Source organism: Micropterus dolomieu, linkage group LG20 (genome assembly GCF_021292245.1).
Source record: "Micropterus dolomieu isolate WLL.071019.BEF.003 ecotype Adirondacks linkage group LG20, ASM2129224v1, whole genome shotgun sequence".
In the NCBI taxonomy this organism is placed as follows: Eukaryota; Metazoa; Chordata; class Actinopteri; order Centrarchiformes; family Centrarchidae; genus Micropterus; species Micropterus dolomieu.
The window spans coordinates 18,894,595-18,915,014 of NC_060169.1; the positions used below are offsets into that span (position 1 = coordinate 18,894,595).

The 20,420-nt window shown below is 39.2% G+C and overlaps 1 protein-coding gene across 1 annotated transcript in view; it reads right to left on the minus strand.

The window, feature by feature from the left end:
• Window positions 1-13,529: 13,529 nt before the first annotated feature.
• zfhx3b (zinc finger homeobox 3b) overlaps window positions 13,530-20,420 on the minus strand; it is a 111,094-nt gene continuing 104,203 nt past the window's right edge. The window contains exon 9 of the mRNA XM_046033275.1: window positions 13,530-20,154. Coding sequence (XP_045889231.1) covers window positions 18,419-20,154 — 1,736 coding nt within the window. The 3' untranslated portion in view covers window positions 13,530-18,418. The remainder of the gene's footprint in view (window positions 20,155-20,420) is intronic.

The following is a 20,420-nucleotide window of genomic DNA, read 5'->3' on the forward strand; positions in this document are numbered from 1 at the left end:
CATTTCTCTTTGAAGCCCTGCAGAAAGACGCAGGGTGGTGGTGAGGGGGTGACAGGTTAATTGAGGAATAATACCCTTCAGAATGATGGATTTTGGTGACTTGAGATGTCAGAATCCATTATAGGAAATTTAAATTTGCAATTAAAGTGGGAGGTTAGGTGCAGAATTCTTTCATTTTAATTCCCCCTTGCTTCCCCCCCTGTTATTATTAATGTTCTGCATTAAATGTCCAGGCCCTCTGTTCTCTGCTCTGGCACTCACCCACCGTTCAACACAGTTTGCCAAAATGGGGCTTAATTAATGAACTCATACATACAGTAAATCAAACAGTTTTTTTTAGAATAGGGATGCTGGACTGGAGGGACATTTCAAGATGTAATTGAAAATATACACCTCATCATGTTGAGAAAAAGAATTGAAACAGCCTCAGACTTAGATGACTGCTTGATTTATTCTTTTTATTTCCTGTGTTGAGAACTTTTTCAAATGTGATATTTAATCTTAGTTAACTATGTAATCTTTGGCTTGTGGGTGGCATGAGTTGACTTTCACAAAACAGATTTCACTGGTAAGGGACAGAGACTGTAATGTGATTCCGATAAGCAGTTGACGACTGGTGGGGATATTTTTGCAACACTTCACCTGTTTACACAGCTCATATCCAAGGAATTTTGAGCGTTAGGTAGCAAAACACTTGCGACAATACATTTCTAATGTCAAACCTTTACCACCTGCCACAGCCACAGACTAAATAGTGTGTGCATGTCCTGTTGCAATTCTGATTCTTCTCCAGAAATTACATTTCCAATTCAAATTGTTCAGTGTACACTTTAAGGTGATATTCGTCATTCACGGCTTTATTTTTAGACACTGCTGAGAAGTCATAGCAAGATTTGGTAATCTTGATGATGACTTTTTGATAAAGTTAACTTATGAAAGCGAATGTTTTTCAGTACTACAGATGAAGCTTGCCTCTTTGTCTCAATTTGTTTGTTCAATTTGTATGTTCATTGTCATCTAATATAATATAATACTATATGATCAAAACCCTTCAAACTATACCATATTTGGATAACATTAGATTAGATTAAAAGACTCCAGCATTTGTTGAATTTAAAAAATCAGCATTTTGAAATATTATTAATAATATAGATGTAGTTTGATCACACCCCCCCCCCCCCCCCCCCCCCCCCCCCCCCCCCCCCCCCCCCCCCACCCCACACACACACACGCACACGCACAATATTACACAACAATATTTAATCAACTTGCGTAAGAAGTATTATCTTTGTGTTTTAATAACCCGGAAAGAAAAAGGACCACTGTATAAAATTTGGTAACCATTGTCAAAACTGAGACGGTAGGTGAATTAATTCAGTATCTGTGTTTCCCTGTGAGGACTATCTGCTGCAGGAGCACATTAATGCCACTATCAGCTACTATATCACCAGTCAAAGAGACAAATGGCAGACAAGCGCCTCTCAAATATTCAGGGAGGGTGGAAATGGGTGATAGTGTTTTTCTGCATTTGGCAGGAGGACGTGGTGTAAAATTTGGGGAGAGAGATAGCTGGAGGAGTAAAAAGCAGTGTTTGGAGTCTGTATGTTTGCATGTCTACATGACTTGCATCAACTTGTTTTAGAGCAGAGAACGAATTATTGTCTTATTGTCCCCCCACCACACACTCTCCCCCATCATTCGGACAGCTGGAAAAAGAATTCATCCGATTCGTTCTGCTGCTTTTCTCTCTCCCAACTGCCCCATTCCCCCCCTCACCATTCCCCAGCCCCCCTCACTGTCGTAATAGGATCTGCAGGAATCATTCAAAGGCTAGATATAATTTACTGCTTGCCGTGCACAATACCCCCTCCCACTCTCACCCCCTTTCTCCATCGCACAAGGTGCCCTGCGGATGAACTAATCATACTTGAAATATTATTTCTGCTTCTTATTCCTCCATTTTATGAACAGCTCCTTTTTATGGTGCAATGGATTTAACCCCTGCCTGGTCACACTCACTCCAGTATGGAAGAAAGAGGGTGGGTGGTGTGGGTGGAGAAAGAAAGACAGAAACAAACCTTTTAGTTTAATATTTCTTTGTTTACATTTCCGCCTTCTGTTTGTTTAGATGAATTCATATTTTAGCCAAACCTTGATTTCCCCAGGTGATGATTACTCCATCTTACAAAAAAAAGCATTACGTAGGGAACATGCAAGTAACACAGCCAGGAGCTTCACCAATAAAACCATAAAAAAGACAATCCCCCAGAGCTCTTTTACCCATAATCCCCTTGCTCTCTTTATGCAATTCACATATTTGGACATGTAACTCTTCTTCATTCATAATATATACACCACAGTAAATGCTCTCATGCATAACAGCTAGTATTAGCATACGGGCTGTGCTGCTCTCTAAAACAAGAGTGTGTAGTTTATGCTTTACCTTAAAGCAGGACCTTCTTCTCTGTAGATATACGTAGCAATTGTGGAGTTTAGCAGTTTTTATTTGTGTCATATGGCAATATGAAATGGATGAATGCAGATCATGGGCCTGCACAGTGGAAAACTGATAGAGACAAAAGGTCTGGATTAGGAGTAATGTTCTCCAAACCTGTTGGGGACCTGATATCATGAAATAATTGCCTAAACCGTTTTTTCCTTCTTCAAACTTGGTAAATTGACTTAGAAAGAACTGATTCATGATGGGAGCATAACTGTGAAATCTGTGTTTTGTTCAAAATCAGGTGAGCATAGTCTATGTCAAGAGAGCTTTTGATATTAAAAGGTCGTACAGTAAACCAATGTGATATCATGGGATTGCATACAAATAGCACAGTGGACATTTGAGCGTCTTGTCACACATTTAAAGCTTTTTACATGTCCTCCACGCCGTTACAGATACCACATTTCATGAGATTTGGATGTGCAGGAAAAGACGAAGTCAGGTGACCTACATAGCCATGATAACAAGTTTGGTTAGGTTTAGGCACCAAAACTACTTGGTTCAGATTAGGAAAAGATCATGGTTTGGGTTAACTAAGTCAAACACATTACGTAAGTTAACTTCAAAGTACGTTCAAATAAGTGAATGCTGTTTCACACAGGACATATACAGTGGTGTCCTGTGTTTGTTTGACCCATCTATCCACTCTGACAATTTATAGCCCAAATCATTAAATGTTATCAAAGGAGTAAATAATCAAGATTTGGGTTACCCAAAAAATATTTTCCATGTAGCTAACAAAATATCAGATTTTTATGGATGTAATCTGTCCAGATAACCTCAAACGATGAGTCAGCTAGGAAGCTGACATGGGGCAAATGTTGTGATTTTTTTAAATGCTGCTGCTACATAGAATCTCCTTCACGTATGTTTTTATCGCATTTTTAGTGGCATTTAGAAATGTATTTTACCATTTTTGCTTGCATGTAGGGTCAGCTATATTTGAGAAAATTGCATTGGGTCTGTCAATTTAAAACCCCAAACAAAAATTCAGTATCCGTTGGGCTATGCTATCTAAGGTACATTCAGTTTTTAAATTGCTGAAACTTGTGTAGCTTACAAACAGAGCTTTATAAGGCTTTTGTTCCTGTTGAATGACCAAAATATTCAATCTTCCTTTGAATATAGCGGCACCAGGTTTTTCATTGTAGCCTCAGTAAGTAACCAATTCAGCATGTTGATTATGGACATAATGAAGCAGCTGGACACCCAGGGAGGATGGTGATCTATTAGTGACTTAAAGCCAGAAGCCATCAGAGTGTTGTCATAATACCCTCTGTTCATTTCTGGACCTATTTTCTCTCTGCATTAAAGGTATCCTGTGGAGGTCATTGTAAACAAACACACCTTTTTTAACATTCAACAATATTACTGCCACCAAATGCCAACTGCCCAAAGCACAAATGCTGTTAAAACATTTTCAAGGAGTATCTTAAACATAATTTCCTTCATTTTGAATACGATAATTGATGATGAAATGATCAGAGTAATTGTAATGGCGTACTTCCATGAATTCATTTATCTGCCCATGGTGCTGATGAGACTCTATTGTTTTTGTATGTTTGTGTATACCAAACAATATCTAATACTACTTTTGCTACTACTACTAATAATACTTTTGACTTAACTGCATGCTGTTTTTCAGCATTTTCCATCTGTTACGGGAATACTGCAATTAAAGGTCAAAATGATAATAAGAGGTGAGCTGTAGCATTGTCTTTTTTTATAATTGTCTGTTAGAAGAATTAACATGCTTGATTAAATGGAGTCTATGACTAATTAGCCTAAGTGCATATTTTCAGAAGATGGATTATGCAACCTTTGCAAGGGGTTATCAAGAAAAGTGCGACTCCCCTCGAAATGGTCACTTACAACTCTTTCTGTATTTTTTTCCACACAACAGACACAGACAAAAGTAATACATTATCTGCGCTCCTTCATTTAAGTGAACATAGGAACACCTCGCAATCACAAACACATTAAATCGTGCATTTTTTGTCAAGTATGTGTGTATTGGCTCAGCAGACGGAGAGATGTAGAAAATGTGATAGTGAGTGAAAGAAGAGACAGAAGGTGAAAAGGAATAGAAAAAAGTAGAGAGGAAAAGAGAGATAGAAAGGCAAATAGAGAGAGGAAGACAGAAGGCAGCTATCGGCTGTTCACTTGTACTTAGGGAGCACATTTACTTTCCATTGATTTCCAATGCTTTAGTCAATTTCCTGTCACTTTTCATTGCAAGTACATGTGATCTCAGTTTAGCAGCATTCAAACTCCAAAATGGATATTTTACAGAGTCTACAACACAACAGCACCAGGCTCAGTGTTTCTTGACTGCTAAAATCTAATATTGCTCTTGGCAGGTGTATATCAGCAAAGAATCAAGAAAATAGATGTTAAGCAACAAGTTTATTATTATTTATATTAATATCTAGCTTTATAAAACAACCTGTGTAAAAATTATATTGTGTAACAGGCAAAATATTCACTTTAAGAAAAGTAAATACAGTAAAAGTAAAAAAATTACTAAAACGTATTATAGCAGATCATACCAGATGAAACTCATATATCGCCATACAAAAACTGACTAGTCAACAGACTAACAGATGTGATGTCCGGTAGTCCCCATGAATCACTAAACCTACAAAAAATGTTCAACTACTTTTTTTAAACCTCGGTTTCTGCTTCAGTTTTTTTCTGTCTGACTTGCAGTTTCTTTCATGACTATTTTCTGTGCACACAGCTTTCAGGTTGGATCTGTATTCCATTTTTTTTCAATCTCCCACATCTTTCATTGGTTTTCTTTAATGCAAATACTCATTCACCTAGTTTTTATTTTGGTCCTTTTTTCTCCTGTCGCCTGCCCTCAGTGAGCATTGCCAACTTAATATTCAGTTTGAAATAGCACAACTCCAAACAAAGGGCATTTTTTTCCCCCAGCACATCTGTTTGCGAGGGAGACAGGCCTTAACACCTGGCAGTAATAAAAGACCAACACTGAGAGAGAAAATAAGGTAGGATTATTGTTCTGTGTGAGGAAGAGATTATGTTCAGAGAAAAGACAGTGAGGCATGCGGCTACACTTTCACCTCAAACAACGGGGACTAGAAAGCAGCCGCTGATTAAAACTGAAATGAGGGGAGAAAGAACATCTGAAAATGAAGCGCACTTTCATGCCGACACAACAAGTAGAAAGCTTTATCTTTAAATGGAAATAAAATAGACTGGAATGTTCCAAAACTCCTGCAGTACTATTACTCAGTTACAATGTCATTATCTTACCAAAGCTTAAAATGATACTAGCTGAGAGAAAATTGCATAGAATTTTCCCAATTTTGATGAGACTCATTTGTTGCATGTCGTCTTTCTCTGTTCTGTACTGAAGATGTTCAGCATTTGTCTGTTTTCTTTTCCTCAAACCCAATCAGCCTGAAATTTCATCAGAGTTGTGCAGAAAATGGGAAGGATGTTATCTTCTTTCCATCAAAACAATCCTAATTAACTTCCTTTCAGACAGATATTTACTGTGAACACCTTAGTAAAAAAATTTACATTTCTCATTTTGCATTCTAAAGCAACAAATGAATCCAAACTATAGAAAATGAATTTCTAATTAGTTGAGAGCGCTGGCATGGGACAGGACAAAACAAGTAGGAGGAATGCCTTAGACAGGTAATTATGCCGTGACATCCAGACACGTATTTCCATTTGCAGTCCAACATCAAAGGACTGGGATGCAAGAAACATGTAAAGACATCAGTAAATGTGCTTCTCCCCAGGTATATGACATAACAATGCCCCTGCACAGAGTATGTTGGCCCATAGCATCCAGTACAATCCAAATAATCCACACAGAAACCAATTCAAACTGAGGAAAGGGAGTAAGAGATTCAACGCAGTCTCTCCCTTTCTCATCGCTCTCCCTCATGTTGACTGGAATGACATTAGATGCCAGTGCTTGTTTGCGCTCTAATGACAAGTAAGCGGGGACTGCTGTCTCCATGGCAACAGCCAAGGCTCAATACATCATACCTCGTTACAGTAGTCAAGCGGGGACATTTGGTCAAAAATTAATATATCAAGGGAGGGGGAGAGGGAAAGAGTGCGTTGTGGGAAGATTGCCCAGCATTTGTTATATATGAGTTTGATAACTGTAGCATTTAAATGGTGGCCTTATTAATTTCAAGCTTTAGCAGGAGGCACTAATTTCAGATGGATGTTCAGTGACCTTGGCTTGATAAGTTGAGAGTATCATGTCTACATGAGGTAGACAGTGAGAAGGATAAACAGGCAGACCAAAGGATAGGTTGTGTGTGCAATGGTGTGAGTGAGTGTGTGCTGGGGGTAGGGCTGGGCTCGAGGCAGTATGCTGCAGATTAATTGCGTATGATTCACAATCGTAGGACGACAGATATTAAGTCAACTCCTGTTACTGTGTAGGTTGTGTTATGTGAACTTAACTGCATGCTTTGGAGAAGGAAGAGGAGAGAGAAGGAAAAGTTAAAGTGTTTCTCATTAGACTATGTTGACATTACCAGCTGTAAGACAGAGCAAAGACACCTTGGGCTGCAAGCATGACTCCAGCCTCCCCTAAACCAAACTCAGTTTTAATCCACAGACTTTTAATATATATTCTGTCCAGACAGGTCAGCTGCAGTGACAGCTCTGGAGGAACGAACTTAAATGAAATATCAGCAACTTAACGGGCAAATAGAACAACAGAATTTTCATCTGAAAACTAACTATTCACAAAGTAAAAGGGGTCAGTCTCTGATATCCCATTTGACCGTGTTCAACCTGACAGATGAACTTGTACCTGCCAAAAAGTATTTTTATTGTCACAGTATACGCTTGAAACTTGCCTTTTCATTTTGCATTTGAAGTTTTCTATCACTTGGGGCAGGCCTTTTGTGTCTCCCCTAAAATGATCTGGTAAACATAATGAGTTTTGAAATGATTTACACAGTATGAGAAGCCATACTCCAAAATGTGAAACTGCATTTTGGCTCAAAAGATAAGCCATCCTGAGTGAAAGCCCTTTTAATAGCCAGACAGAGCAAATCAAATAGGAATTTGCCTTCCTGCAATAGTCTCATATTCTTCTGGATTGACTACCTTTGCATGCTTGTTCATATGGCAGCCACAGTGATTGCCCCTTATTCATGTGGGAATAATTAGTAATTCATTCACTTGACAAAAAGGCCTCAGCAGGACCCTGTTAGATTTAATTATGTGATAATCTCAGGAAGACAATAGTCTTTGATGATAAGAGAGTCATTCCTATTTGTATGTAATCAATGTTTAATATTTATCATTCAACAAGCTCTTATGAAGAGAGAAGGCTTTAATGAGGACCTATCTTCACTTGAGTCCCTCTTCAACATTTTCAGCTCTCTCTCCAATTGACATTTACCGACCTCCTGTACGCGACAGAAGTGGGGCAGACTGTTTTCTCCCACAGGATCTGCTAGAATCTTTGAAATATGTTCTTAAGGGGTTCCTGTAAAGAGTTAAATTGTTGACGTTAAATGGAATGTCGGATTCAGCTAGCTGCCTGCTAATTAGACTGTAATTACAGCAGAGCTTTGCAAGCCTGTCTGTGCCAATTAGAAACACTTTTGTGGCCAGTCTGCCTGACCTTTCTTTTAAAACTTCTCCACTTTAAATTAATGACAGATACGAGGGGTATATATAAAATAGTTGTTTTGAATGGTCAAATTATAATGCTTATGAATACCACAGAGACACACACGTGTACATAATTCATGCAAAATATTGATAATCAGCCCACATTCTCACTTTATGTCTACAAGCCACACTGTACTTTTTATGAGGGAAAAAAGACCAGTTTAAATACAGGTGCACCATTTGGTATATATATATATATACTGAAGAAATTACTATATGTTTTTTTAAATATGTACATTATACAATGCATATGTGTGTGCATGATATGGAGTGAGGAACTGGACTATGGCCCAGTCCATGTTCAACAGTGGTAGTGTGCCCTCCCTCTCACTGAGAGGAGCTCTCAGACTGACTGAGGAGTGTCTCAGGCATCCACAGCACACCTGGTGTCCATTATCTCTCCATTTCACAGGCTTGCACCCCCTAACAGGGCAGCCTGGGAATGGGCCTGGTGCTTTCATCTTCCCATCATTATAGCAGCCAGCCCAGGGTCAGGGCCCAATCTGACAGGCATTCCAGCAGCAATGCACTACAACTGATTTTGGTTAAGGTTTAAAAAAATACAAACCCAAAGTCAGAGAAATATTAATACGAACAAGTCTCAGAGCAATTATTGTATTAAGAATTCTTCTCAGAGTTGACATTATCCCCAAAGCTATGTGAAATATGACGCTGCACCTCAAAGCTGTGCCTCCCGCTTGCTCAACAGCATCACCTTCCTCACCCATTGCCTTAAAGCCAAGCCTCCTCTGTAGCACATGGACTCTGTCTCGCTGGACCATCCATAATGTAGATACACACTTGTTCTACTGTTTGCTGACAAACACACAGAAAGGACTACAACCTAATGTTTTTTCCCCAATATTTCTTTCTAATATGAAAGTAGTGTTTACAAGTGTGTGGTGATAACATGCTGAGTGTTAGGTTTATTCTGTTGGTTTATTACTGTTAAATCTTGTGCGCAGAAAGACATTTGAAGACAGATCAAGGAGAAGCCAAATTCTTTCCCTTTAGTTTTTTAACTGGTAAAGGGATTTAACAGACCCCTTAGACAATCTGTGAAACACATTTATGGAGAAAGGATACACCACCTGATGGTTCAGGTCTGACATGGTCCACCCATTATCATTTTGCATATGAGAACAAAATGAGGTGTGATAATTGATCTCTCATGTACTTCAGCTCACTCTCTCACGAAATTATCAGCACAGCTTTGTTTAAAGGCAAAAAACACTCTCAGGCAGAGCTCACCCGAAGCCTTGTTAATGCATCATCACTTTGAGGTTACAGAAATGACACCATGAGAAGCACTTTGAAGTGAAGTAAAATTATCCCTTATTTCTGCCCCCACAAATGATTTATTAAGGGGTAGAAAAGGGGGGAAAAGAGGAAAGGAAAAGGGCAGACGAAGGATGAAGAAGGACAAACACATTCCCAGCACATATTCTCTTCATTATGAGTGAGAGGGGGGAGGGCGATCATTCAATTACTGACTGCCGTCACAGGCTAATATTCCTGCCTGTCAGGACTCATTCTGGCTCAGTTTTGGCCAGAGTTCTTCTGATGGACCTCATTTCCTGTTAAACAGAACCAGAAGGTGCTGGGAAAATGGTGACACCTGATCCTGTGTTCAGAAGACAAGAAATGCTTCGGCAAGTCCCAGAGCCTGCCAAGATACCCTCTACACCTTCTCCAGCATGAATCCCATGTGGGTAGGAGGGACACCAGTGAGGTGCGGTTTAGGCAGTGGGGTTTTAAGCAACTCACTTAACCAGCACAGGTGGGGGTAAAGATATGAAAGTTTTTTCCCCCCTGGGAATGCAGTATGAAGTGATGTGAAGATGGGTCAACCCATTTTGAATCAGGAAACTTTAGGCTTTCAAAAGAAACTGAGTCTTCCCTTTAAATTTTTTCATCCCATTCAATTTCCCTTTGATCCTCACTCACCCATCATTTTATCTGACAGATTAGATTGAATTAGTTTGACCTGTCCTCAAGGCTGTAGTGTAATTTGCCTTTGACATTGATAGGGGAAGAAGACAATGTGGCAAGGCAAAGAGGTATATGTAGGGGTGGAAAACAGAGAGGAGCAGTAGACATGTTATGCGGAAAGAAGAACTATGTGGCTTTCGGGATTGCCGGTGAAATTTCTGTTCTTCCCGGTCATCTATGTTGTTTCAGTGTCAGTCAGGGGTTAACCCTTGACAGTGGCAACTGCTCGTGTGCAAAGCAGCCCAGCTTAGCTAGGTCTTTCATTGGCTTAGTCACAAATGTATTCAGTATGTCCACAGTGTCTGCTGCTGCTGACACACTCCAATTTGTTACTTCAGTGCAGTTCGGAACAGTTTACACACAATTCTACATTCAACATTTTCCTAAAGCCTTCAACAGGTTTAGTATGAGTGACACTTGGCTTAAAGTCTACATACTTTTGCGATTTCCTTATACTGTATGCCACTGACAATTTAAGGAAGCTTCATTGCATAACATTTTTGAGTGTTTGTGAAGACCGTAGAACAGGACACACTGGCAGGGTTGACTCCGCTCTATTGACTAAGACAGAGGCAGGATGCGCTGACCATAGCAGTGTGGAATTGGATGCTGGGATGTGTGGTTTCCCTTACAGCTTCTCCTCCCCGTTCTCTGCCATTGTGGTGTCAAGTGGTATTACCAACCCTAAGCCAAACAACCATAAGAGCGATATGTTTTTTATTTACAACAAGGACCAAGATGACATAGCACACCCACTGCTTTTATAGTCATTTTGATGAGAATCATCTAACATTTGTACCATTTATTCGCTGCAATGGTTGAAAGCTGATACTAAAGAGCTCTGGAAACCCCAACAAGCCATTTTTCCAACAAAGCAAGATCTTAGGCCTCAGCATGGTAACGCCACCCAGCTCGGGTCACAGTGTACAAAAAAGTATGTGATATTCTATCCAACAGGGCTGTGCTTGTCTTGTGTGCTACAAAAGAGAACATTCTGTGGTATGTCAGAGGCTATTTGGGATATGTAAAAGGTTGACTAGTCTAAGTAGACAAATGAATTTAGGAAGCTGTCAGCTCCACCTCTGACTGAAATTTGTGAGTTAGTGAGGTGCATTGAGAATGATAATTAAATATGGGGCCAAAGATTGGCATGGTGGGCCCTGTACCTTTAGGCCAGGGGAGAATGGTTTTGGGAGCTCACATTGCCCAGGGCCTATGTTAAACTCAGGCACTAACCCAATTTCACACTGTGTGACTGGGCCTGGCCTGTTTCAATGTAGCATCTGAGTGTGAGTGCCATCTGGTCCAGGCCTGTGAAGGAAATGGCCTTGCTTTTCACACTGATCGGATTAGGGTGATTTTAATTCATTCGGGATGTGCCCTTGCGTGTTAATTGGCTCAACATGGCCAATGAATCTCGCCTCTTGCTTGACACAGGAAGGCTTCTTTCTTAAACTCTCTTTAGGGTGAGGTTTGGTGCTCCTCAGACTTGGGCTGGATTCATACTTTCCTTACAAAGTGGCATCATTTTAACAAAGTTGTTGAGAATGAGTTTAATGTATACAATTCAGCCATATTCTATGAGCTATACAGAAGTTCAAAAATCATGCAATAGTATCAGCTCACTCCTTTAGGGAACATGTAACAAACGTGGTTGTTGTCATTATATCTAATTAAAACCTGTCTGACCAAATAGTCATTTTAGACACTTTTGACTTTTAACAGAAATGATTTAAGAACCATTTCTTCTTTTATTAATTTTTACTCCTTGCAATGCATCTCATTTATGTTGAACTTTCAAAGCTTCACTGTCAGAGCTTCTGATTATAATAGTTGCACACAGCCACCTCTAATTATGAAGTTCACAGTTGTTGCTTAAAATGTATCAATTAGGTGAGGGTATTTCCTTACCAGTTGTCTAAATAATAACGCATGGGCATATAGAATTTCAGAGGCTGAAGTGATCTGACAAGATCACTCTACATAGTGTGTTACAGAATTAAGCCATTATAATTTTAACAACACATATTAAAATATTTAAAGGTACAATCAGTAACATCTTACTGACTCTTGGTACAAATTGATCATAACATATAAGTGGGCGCTCACAAGTGTTGCTGAACAATGCCAGTACCTCTGTTACTGCACCTCAGTGTTTGCTGAGAATTCAATTTTGCTTAACAGGCAGAACTGGACCCGCTCTGTTTTCATTGGGAATGGTCCAGCATCCCAGGCCCCCTGAACTACCCACTGCGTACTGTGTACACTTTGTATCGTTTTTCCAGAGTGAACATCGGTGCAGCATTTGAAAGGTGGAGGCAGACTCAGATTCTGTAAAATACACTTAGCTCTTAATTTATCATACCGGCAGACAATGTAGCAAATGTTAGCCACCTAGGCTTAATTTGGTTTTTAATGTGGCATAGCAAATTTCTGCTCAGCCAGCCTCGCCTCATATGGTAATATTTTACAAACATCCAGCAGTAATCTCATTGGGTCTTGTCTTGCAAGCTACTTGCTGGGTTATACTGCAATTGAATGCATTTTGAATGGAAGACATGCTAACTTTTACTTGCAGCAAAAACAGTGTGGTTTGGAGAGGTGTGTATACGCGCAATGGAAAAAACAGTGCTTTGAGATAAATTAATTAGACATGTTATGATATGCAGCCTTGGTCTTATTTCTTAGGAACAGTATCAGTTAACTAATAGGTGGCAAACTTGAAGTAACCACGCAATTGCTTCTGTTGTAGTTTTCTAAGCCTGCCACTAGGTGTTACTTGAGTTTTTTTTTTTTTTTTTTTTTAACTGATAGTGCCTTTAAATGAGTAGTAGCATCAGTAGTAGTAGTGTTGATAGAAATAATACACTCAGCAATACCAATTGTTCCACTGAAAATATAGAATTACATTGTAATGCACCCTGCTAAATGTTTTTTCTAATGTTTTCTACGTAAAGGCACAATCACTGATCCTGATCAGGACAAAGTCATAAACACAGGTTTAGAATGTGTAATTCCATCCATCCATCGTCAACCACTTATCCTGCATACAGGCTCATGTATGAATGTGTAATTCTTAAATCAAAAATACACAAAAACAAGCAACAAACAAATAATTATGTAATTATGTAAATAACTGAAATGTGTATTTGTTTACTGTCATAATAATAGTAAGTCTAAAAAAGTAACTCACATGTAACAAAAATTTACCAAAAGGTTGCTTATGATTTGTATAAACACATATGTAATCTATATGGTCAAAATATAGTTAAAAATTCTGGCTGGACCTTTAAGGTTCAAACAAAACCTATACACACCACAACAAAGAGGAGTCCAAACTGGTGAAATGTATGCTCATACTTTTTTAATGTATCACAATGAGCAAGAAACATACTTGATGAAATATTTTCAAAGGAGTATATTCAATTACCATCTACAATCAACTTAACTAGGACAACAAGGTTTTGTGACAAAAGTTTCTTTAAAAGTCTGAAGTTCCATGTGGTTGTATGTATGTTAGTTTCCATGTAATTTGGTACAGTTTGGAAATCTTCATCATATAATTACAGTAACAAAAAAGCTAACAAGACTACAGTATAGAAAAGACATCAAGAACAACATTTTTGGTTTAACTTGCTCTTTTTTGTACATTGCAAGGCTGTTTTTTTCTACCCTCGGATGGGCTGCCTGGAGCCACAGAGCCATGCTTATGAGGCTCGAAGGAGGAGTAATTCAAGGAAACGAAAAGAAAAACTAAAAGCATAAAAAAACATTGTGGCACCAGAAGTCACAAAAGGAACAGAGAGCTCCAAGTAACAGTTCATCTTTGAAGTTGGAGCAAATGGTTGTTTGGTTGTTAGTTTGGTTGTTAATTTTGGTTAATACGCTTTTTTAGTGTAACTGCCTCTTTAAGAATGACAGTTTTGAGAACCCGTCCCCTCTCTCTGTTACTCATTTCTCTTTTTAGATTATGTAATCAACAGAGAGAGGGGTGAGCCGCCATTTGACTGGAGAGCTTTACTTGTCAACCAGAGACAAGTACAAGGAAATGAATGAACTGGGAGAAATGAAGCAAGCATCTCTGTCCATCCTGTCCTGAAATTTGGAAAATGTCCATCAAAGAGCAGAAGCAGAGGCAGAGCTGGAGAAATAAAGAGACAGACAGAAAGGAGAAAGAGGCAGCTGGAGCCACTTAAGTTCAGTTTCATCTAAGGACTTTCCTCTCTGTGTCACACATGTCCATTGGTTCCAGAGTCCATTCCCATTACAGAGTTGTCAGTAATCAAATATGGAGGTGGTTTTAAAGCTGTTTTGAGCCTGCCTTTGGCTCCCATGCCCAGTTTTGGTGTGCCCACAGCCTTTCATGTCCTCCTAACAAGATTTCCAAAGCTTCCCAGAGTCCTTTTTCTTTTCATTCCTTCTTCATCTCAAAAACAAAAAAAGTTTGATGTCTTGTTTTAAATATATCTATATCTGTATACAGGTACACGTTTGTTTTCACAGTGGGCAAAAGATGACCTCTACAGCAAAACCTTGTCTTTATCTCTCTCTTTGTAAATGTCCATTAAAATCAAGTATCCCAATGTAAGTCAGTGGATCCAATTATCCACAATAGCGTCTTGTGCCACAATAAAATATACACTTATCTGGGGCACAACTTGTAATTTTTTTCTTTTTGTTTCAACTGCATAAAGCTTTGGCCACATTCATATATTCAATCAAAGTAAAAACTGCTCAGTGCTTCAGTATGATCATTCTCGTTTCTAATCATTATCTTTAAAATTTGATTTTCTAAATTTCAGTTATTCATAATCCAGGTTTGTGGTTCAGTTTGTTTTGGTGTGAAACATAAAAAATAAAAGGCAAACAAGAAAAAATTTAATTGATGCTGGCTCTTATGAAATAAACACACACATACATACACACACACACACACACACACAGAGTCCATGCTGGCTGAATCTGATGTAGAGACCTCAACTTTGTCTTTCACAAAAGAGCCCAAAAGATTACACTTTGGAAATAAGAGAGCATACATTATCATTGAGACAATGAATATAAAAAGGACATTATCACACCATAAAGTGGCCAGGTCATATTTTTTGTTTTTGTGTTGGAATTTCAACAATTCAAATTAAAGCTAGTGTTAATTTATGATAAAAAGTAATATACAGAAACTAAAATAAAATACAAATACTTAATAACAATACATGTCTGACATTTTCTGAAAAATGAAAATAAAGCAAAGATATTAGACAAACTGTACAACTTAAGAATTTTCAACAAATAAGAAAGTACATATGAACAATATTTCAGGGAACTGGACTTCAGAGAAATAGCAAGCTTGCAGACAAAATCTCCTGACTTTCAACAGCATGCTGTAGTATTAACACCAAATCACATTGCTCTGCAAGATGAAGCACTTTAAACACACTTTTTAGATTTTGCTGTGTATTCATTATTGCGAATATATTGGCTATACAATAGTGGCCAAAAAGTAGGTCTTCACAAATTCAAATATGTCTTGGTTTTGGTTGAAAAAATACAAATTTTAGTTAATCGGATCATCAGTGAAAGGGTTGGGGTACCTATGCACATCCATTTCCATTGCAATAAAATTAAGTGGGTGACTTCTTTGGACATGAAAGCATCCTAGCTATTTGAAATCAAGGGACATCTTCAAAAAACCTTTTTCCAGAAATAATGCTTTGGAATGAAGGTATCCCTTAAAAACCTGTAATCTATGCGTGGAAGTGGCATCCTGCAGACACATGGGACAAGTCACTGGTGGATTTCCCAGGAAGGGGGCAAGAACACCTCAGCAATACAGCCAGCATTTGCCTCCGAGACTACTTGTATGTTGACTGTCATAAATGTTACTAAACCTATGAGACGCATCAGTACCAGATGTATTATATACATTTTTTGGTAACCACTATTACTTGCTTAACAAGTGAGCAACAACCTTGACTGAATGGAGGGATTTTCAGCAATGTTCCATGCCAGCACAAAATGACATATGGAGGTCACTTTGTTCAGCAACCAATGATGCAAAAATTTACACAACAGTTTACAGTCACTTTAAATATGAGGAAAAAAAATAGATTGTGACAATTAAAAGCAATTAAAGGAAATAGGACAAGTCCTTGCTTAAGAAAAATCCATTGTGATATTTGGAATGCACTGTTCTTTACAAACGTTATAGATCATTGGCTTTAAACATTGGTCTGTTCAAAAAGAAAATCGGCAAAATGTCCTTTGGAACATATATTCACAGTCTTCAAAGTTCCATTTTTGCAACAAGAAAAAAAAGGTGTTGCAGAGGCAAGAAATTGGTTTATTGTTTGTTTTAATTAAAGCTTAGCCAAAAGCAAAATGAGCATGCATCTAGGTACTTTTTTTTCTTTCAAAATTCTACATTAGCAGCAAAACGTATGTCCTTGAAGACCAGACCTTATACATTTTCTTTAAAAAAATGGACATTTGAATGTGACAAAAAAGTCAAACAAAGATTAATAACCTCTATCTTACAAACTGCAATGGCTCTGTAACGGTGCTACTCCACAATGCAAGGACAAGGGCCCTTTTTGGTTTTTGGTATTTACGTAAAAAAGCCACCTGTTTGCTTGCAAAGAAGCAAAAACGGCAACTCTGATGCGTACTCCTTTATCTTTTAAAACTTAGTTTTCTTTCCTCTAAAAACAGCAACAAATTCTCAAGTATAAAGAAGCCTCTTTTCTCATATTTATGCACCAATGGTGAAAGTGTTTAGTCTTTGGATTTTCTTTTTGTCTTAAAGCGTGAGAATTATTATTAGTATTATTTTTTCATTTTCATTTATGGCAACATAAATGTCAAAATGAAAATAAAGACTGTAGCCACACTACATGAAGAACAAAATACCTGCTTTGTAGTGTACATATCTACAAACACAGGAGGGCAGAGAAAAATAAGTGCGAAGAGAGGAACAAGTAGAGTGAGAAATCGGAGTCAGACAGTGATAAGTGCACAAAGGTAACACAAAAATTAAATTAAATAAAACTTTCAATATTTCACCCAGGATCATTTTTGTTTTGGTTAGTGCAATACCAACCAAACCATAAAATTTAAATAATTCTAAAGGACGATCCTGCCTTGTCAGGTGGGGCATTAGGGTGAATGTTTCCCAAGAAGTCCAGAATAAGACAGAAATAAAGTTGAGATAAATTACCTGTCCATAATCTAGTCTATCGGAATGACCAAGACAACATCAAATGAAGCGTCTTAAAGTTGGACAATACAAAAGCTAAATGTACACAACGTTTTTTCAACCTACCATACTGTTTAAATTCATTTCCAATGCGACAATCTACTTAACACCAAAAATGTTCATATCTATCATAAATACAGAAGGTTGTTTTTCTTTAATCAAAACTCTTTTTATCGCCCGGTTTTATGTCTGCAATGCTCTCCTTGTCTGAATGAGATTGTGACCCCCCCGCCCCATTTAAAAGGATTTCTAATGTCAAAATCAGCAAATCATTTATCCTTTTTGAATGCCCAGACACAATGCCTTATTAAAAATTTCATTCAACTTAAAACTTTCAGCTATTAAATCAAGTTCTCCTGTTGGAAACAAAAGGTGTATAACATGGATTTCTGTAACAGAAAAACATCTGTGAGCTGTTGACCTGAGAATAAAATAGACATTACATTATTCTTTTACTTTTGCAAGCCATTGGTATCTGAATTCTTAAATAGCAAGAAAACTGATAGACTATTCTCCCATACAGTACATACTGGCTTTTTGTGACTGTGCTATTAAGTAGAAATTATTACAAAACAAAGGGACAGCTTGTTGACTCGTATTTCTTCAAAAGGGTTCTTGGGCCGTTTGTCAACTTTGAGGCAGTCCATTGCCATACAGTACAGCATTCCTCTACCATTACCCAAAACATAACTGCAGCGATCTTTTCTATTCTCATATATTAGTATGCATGTATTTCAGTTGAGTAAAACAAAAACAAAAACAACAAAACGAAAACCAGCATGTTGATATGGGAAAACAATCCACTAACATTTAAATTTTTGGTTACAAGCTTTGGAATTGCAGTTAGTCTTTACACATCTTTTTCTGAAATTGGTTTGTATACTTTTAATGTATTTTTAACATTGCTGCTTTTTATGTTTTTTCCATTTGTGATTTTTTTTTGTCTTTTTTAGTGTTTTTTTAAATATTGTCCATCACTGAAAGCTCTTTTACAATCTGATGGAGTCTGTTCCTACACTAGCAAGATTACTACTACAACTACTACTGTCTTTGACAAAGCCAGGCTGCTGCGGCTCCTCCGCCGTCCTGCCCAGCCTGTCTGCTGACTTCTGACTGCTGTCAGAGTCAGACTCGTCGGTAAAGACGTCTGTTGGTATCGAGGTCTGAACTCCTGAGGTGCTCAATGAACTTGAGGTAACCGTTGAAGGTGAGGACATTGGAGGAAAAGAGGAGGAAGAAGAGGAGGGACTGGCATTGGGCTTCCCAGCTAAAGCTCTGGAGAAAGCGGCCTGGGGCCATGGTTTGCCGGCAGCTGTGGTGTTGAGTGGGGTAGTAGAGGAGGAGCACAGGGAAGAGGAGACAGCAGAGGATGGCATGGTGGCCGATGATGTTGGCGGGGGAGGGGGGCTGCTGATGGGATGAGTGGCAGACTGCGAGGTAGATGCGGTGTTAGGATTGGGGAAGCAGGCTGAAGAGTGAGGTAATAAACTAGTAGCGTGCTCTTTGGCATTTCTGGCTGATCGCTTGATTGTTCTGTGTTTGTGCAATGCCGATTCCAGGTGTTGACTGAGTGCTTTCTCCCCATCCAACGTAGTGTTACAAGCCAGGCAGTCATAGAGACTTCCAACCCCTGCACCTACGCCACCGGGGACACGCAGCAACATCTCTTGCAGGTTTGCCACAGACTGACCGAAAAAACAGTTAGATTTAAGGTGGGTAATAGCCGCTTCTTCCTTGGTGAAAACTGCTTGACACTTGCGGCATGCCACTTTATACTGCACCTTGGGGACGATGTACTGGTCTAGATGGGGGTCCACAGCTTTGCCATCCATCTCATTCTGCTCAGGGGGTATTTTTTTATGAGAGGAGGAGGAGGATGAAGAGGAAGTAGGGGGTTCACTATGGGGGTTGCCCTTTTGCTCTGTTTTCACTTGATCTTTGGCAGATTCTTTGCGATCCCCCAAGGGTTGAGGGGGAACTGGAGTTTGGCTCACCTTGGGTTGCTGGATCTGCTGAAGCTGCCGTTGCTGCTGCTGTAGTGCCTCCTGCAAGCTCTGCTGATATTGCTGGTAATGCTGCAGCAGGGACCCTGGAGACAGGCCCATCAGTGCTTGTGACAATGCTGGGTTGTAAGGGAAGAGACTTTCCATACCATACATTGGTTGCAGGTAACCTCCTTGGAGAGCCCCAGGGATCTGTGGGGTGTAATATGGGGAAAAGCCAGGCATGAAGTAGGGCAGGAACTGGTTTGTGAGGAGAGCTGTAGGGTCTGATGCCAAAGCAGCCTGCAGGGCCTGAAGCTGGGCAGGGTCCACCACATACTCCATGCCAGGTGTGGGCATAGAGGTGGCAGGTACAGCTGTGTCTGGTTTCTCCTTCTTGGCACTGGCAGCAGAAGTTGAAGGGGCAGGGGTGCTTCCAGTTGATGATGGGGTTGAGGGCTTCTCTGTCTTTTCCCTGGGCTTCTCCTTCTCTCTTACCCTCTCAGCATCACGTTCTTTGGGGGGTTCAGGCCGGGAGCCAGACTGGGTGGTTGAGGAAGTGGAGTTGGATGTGGAGGTGGGGCTTGAGTGGGAAGCAGATGTGTTGGGCTGGGCTGGGCTGGATGCGGCAAGAGACGATGAGGAGGGAGGCTTGTTGGGCAATCCGGATGTGGGGAGACTAGGTGAGGGAACACTGGCACCAGGCATGTTCAGGAGGTTTGAAGGTTTTGGAGGAGTTAAAGCTGGAAATTTTTCAAATACAGACAAAAATGTAAGAATTAATAGGTATATTTCTTTGATAGACATACAGTTATTTGTTAAAGGTTTATTCAAGTATAACAAAAAACTTATTGTTTCATGATATAATATACACACAGACAAGGTAAATGAAAGAAAGTATGTGAACAATAATAAGCTCATGTAATCTTCACAATGTCAAAGTCACTCAGAGTGTCATTTATTCACTCTGTGGTAGGATTTGTGGGTCTTACAAATTTTGAAAGTTAAG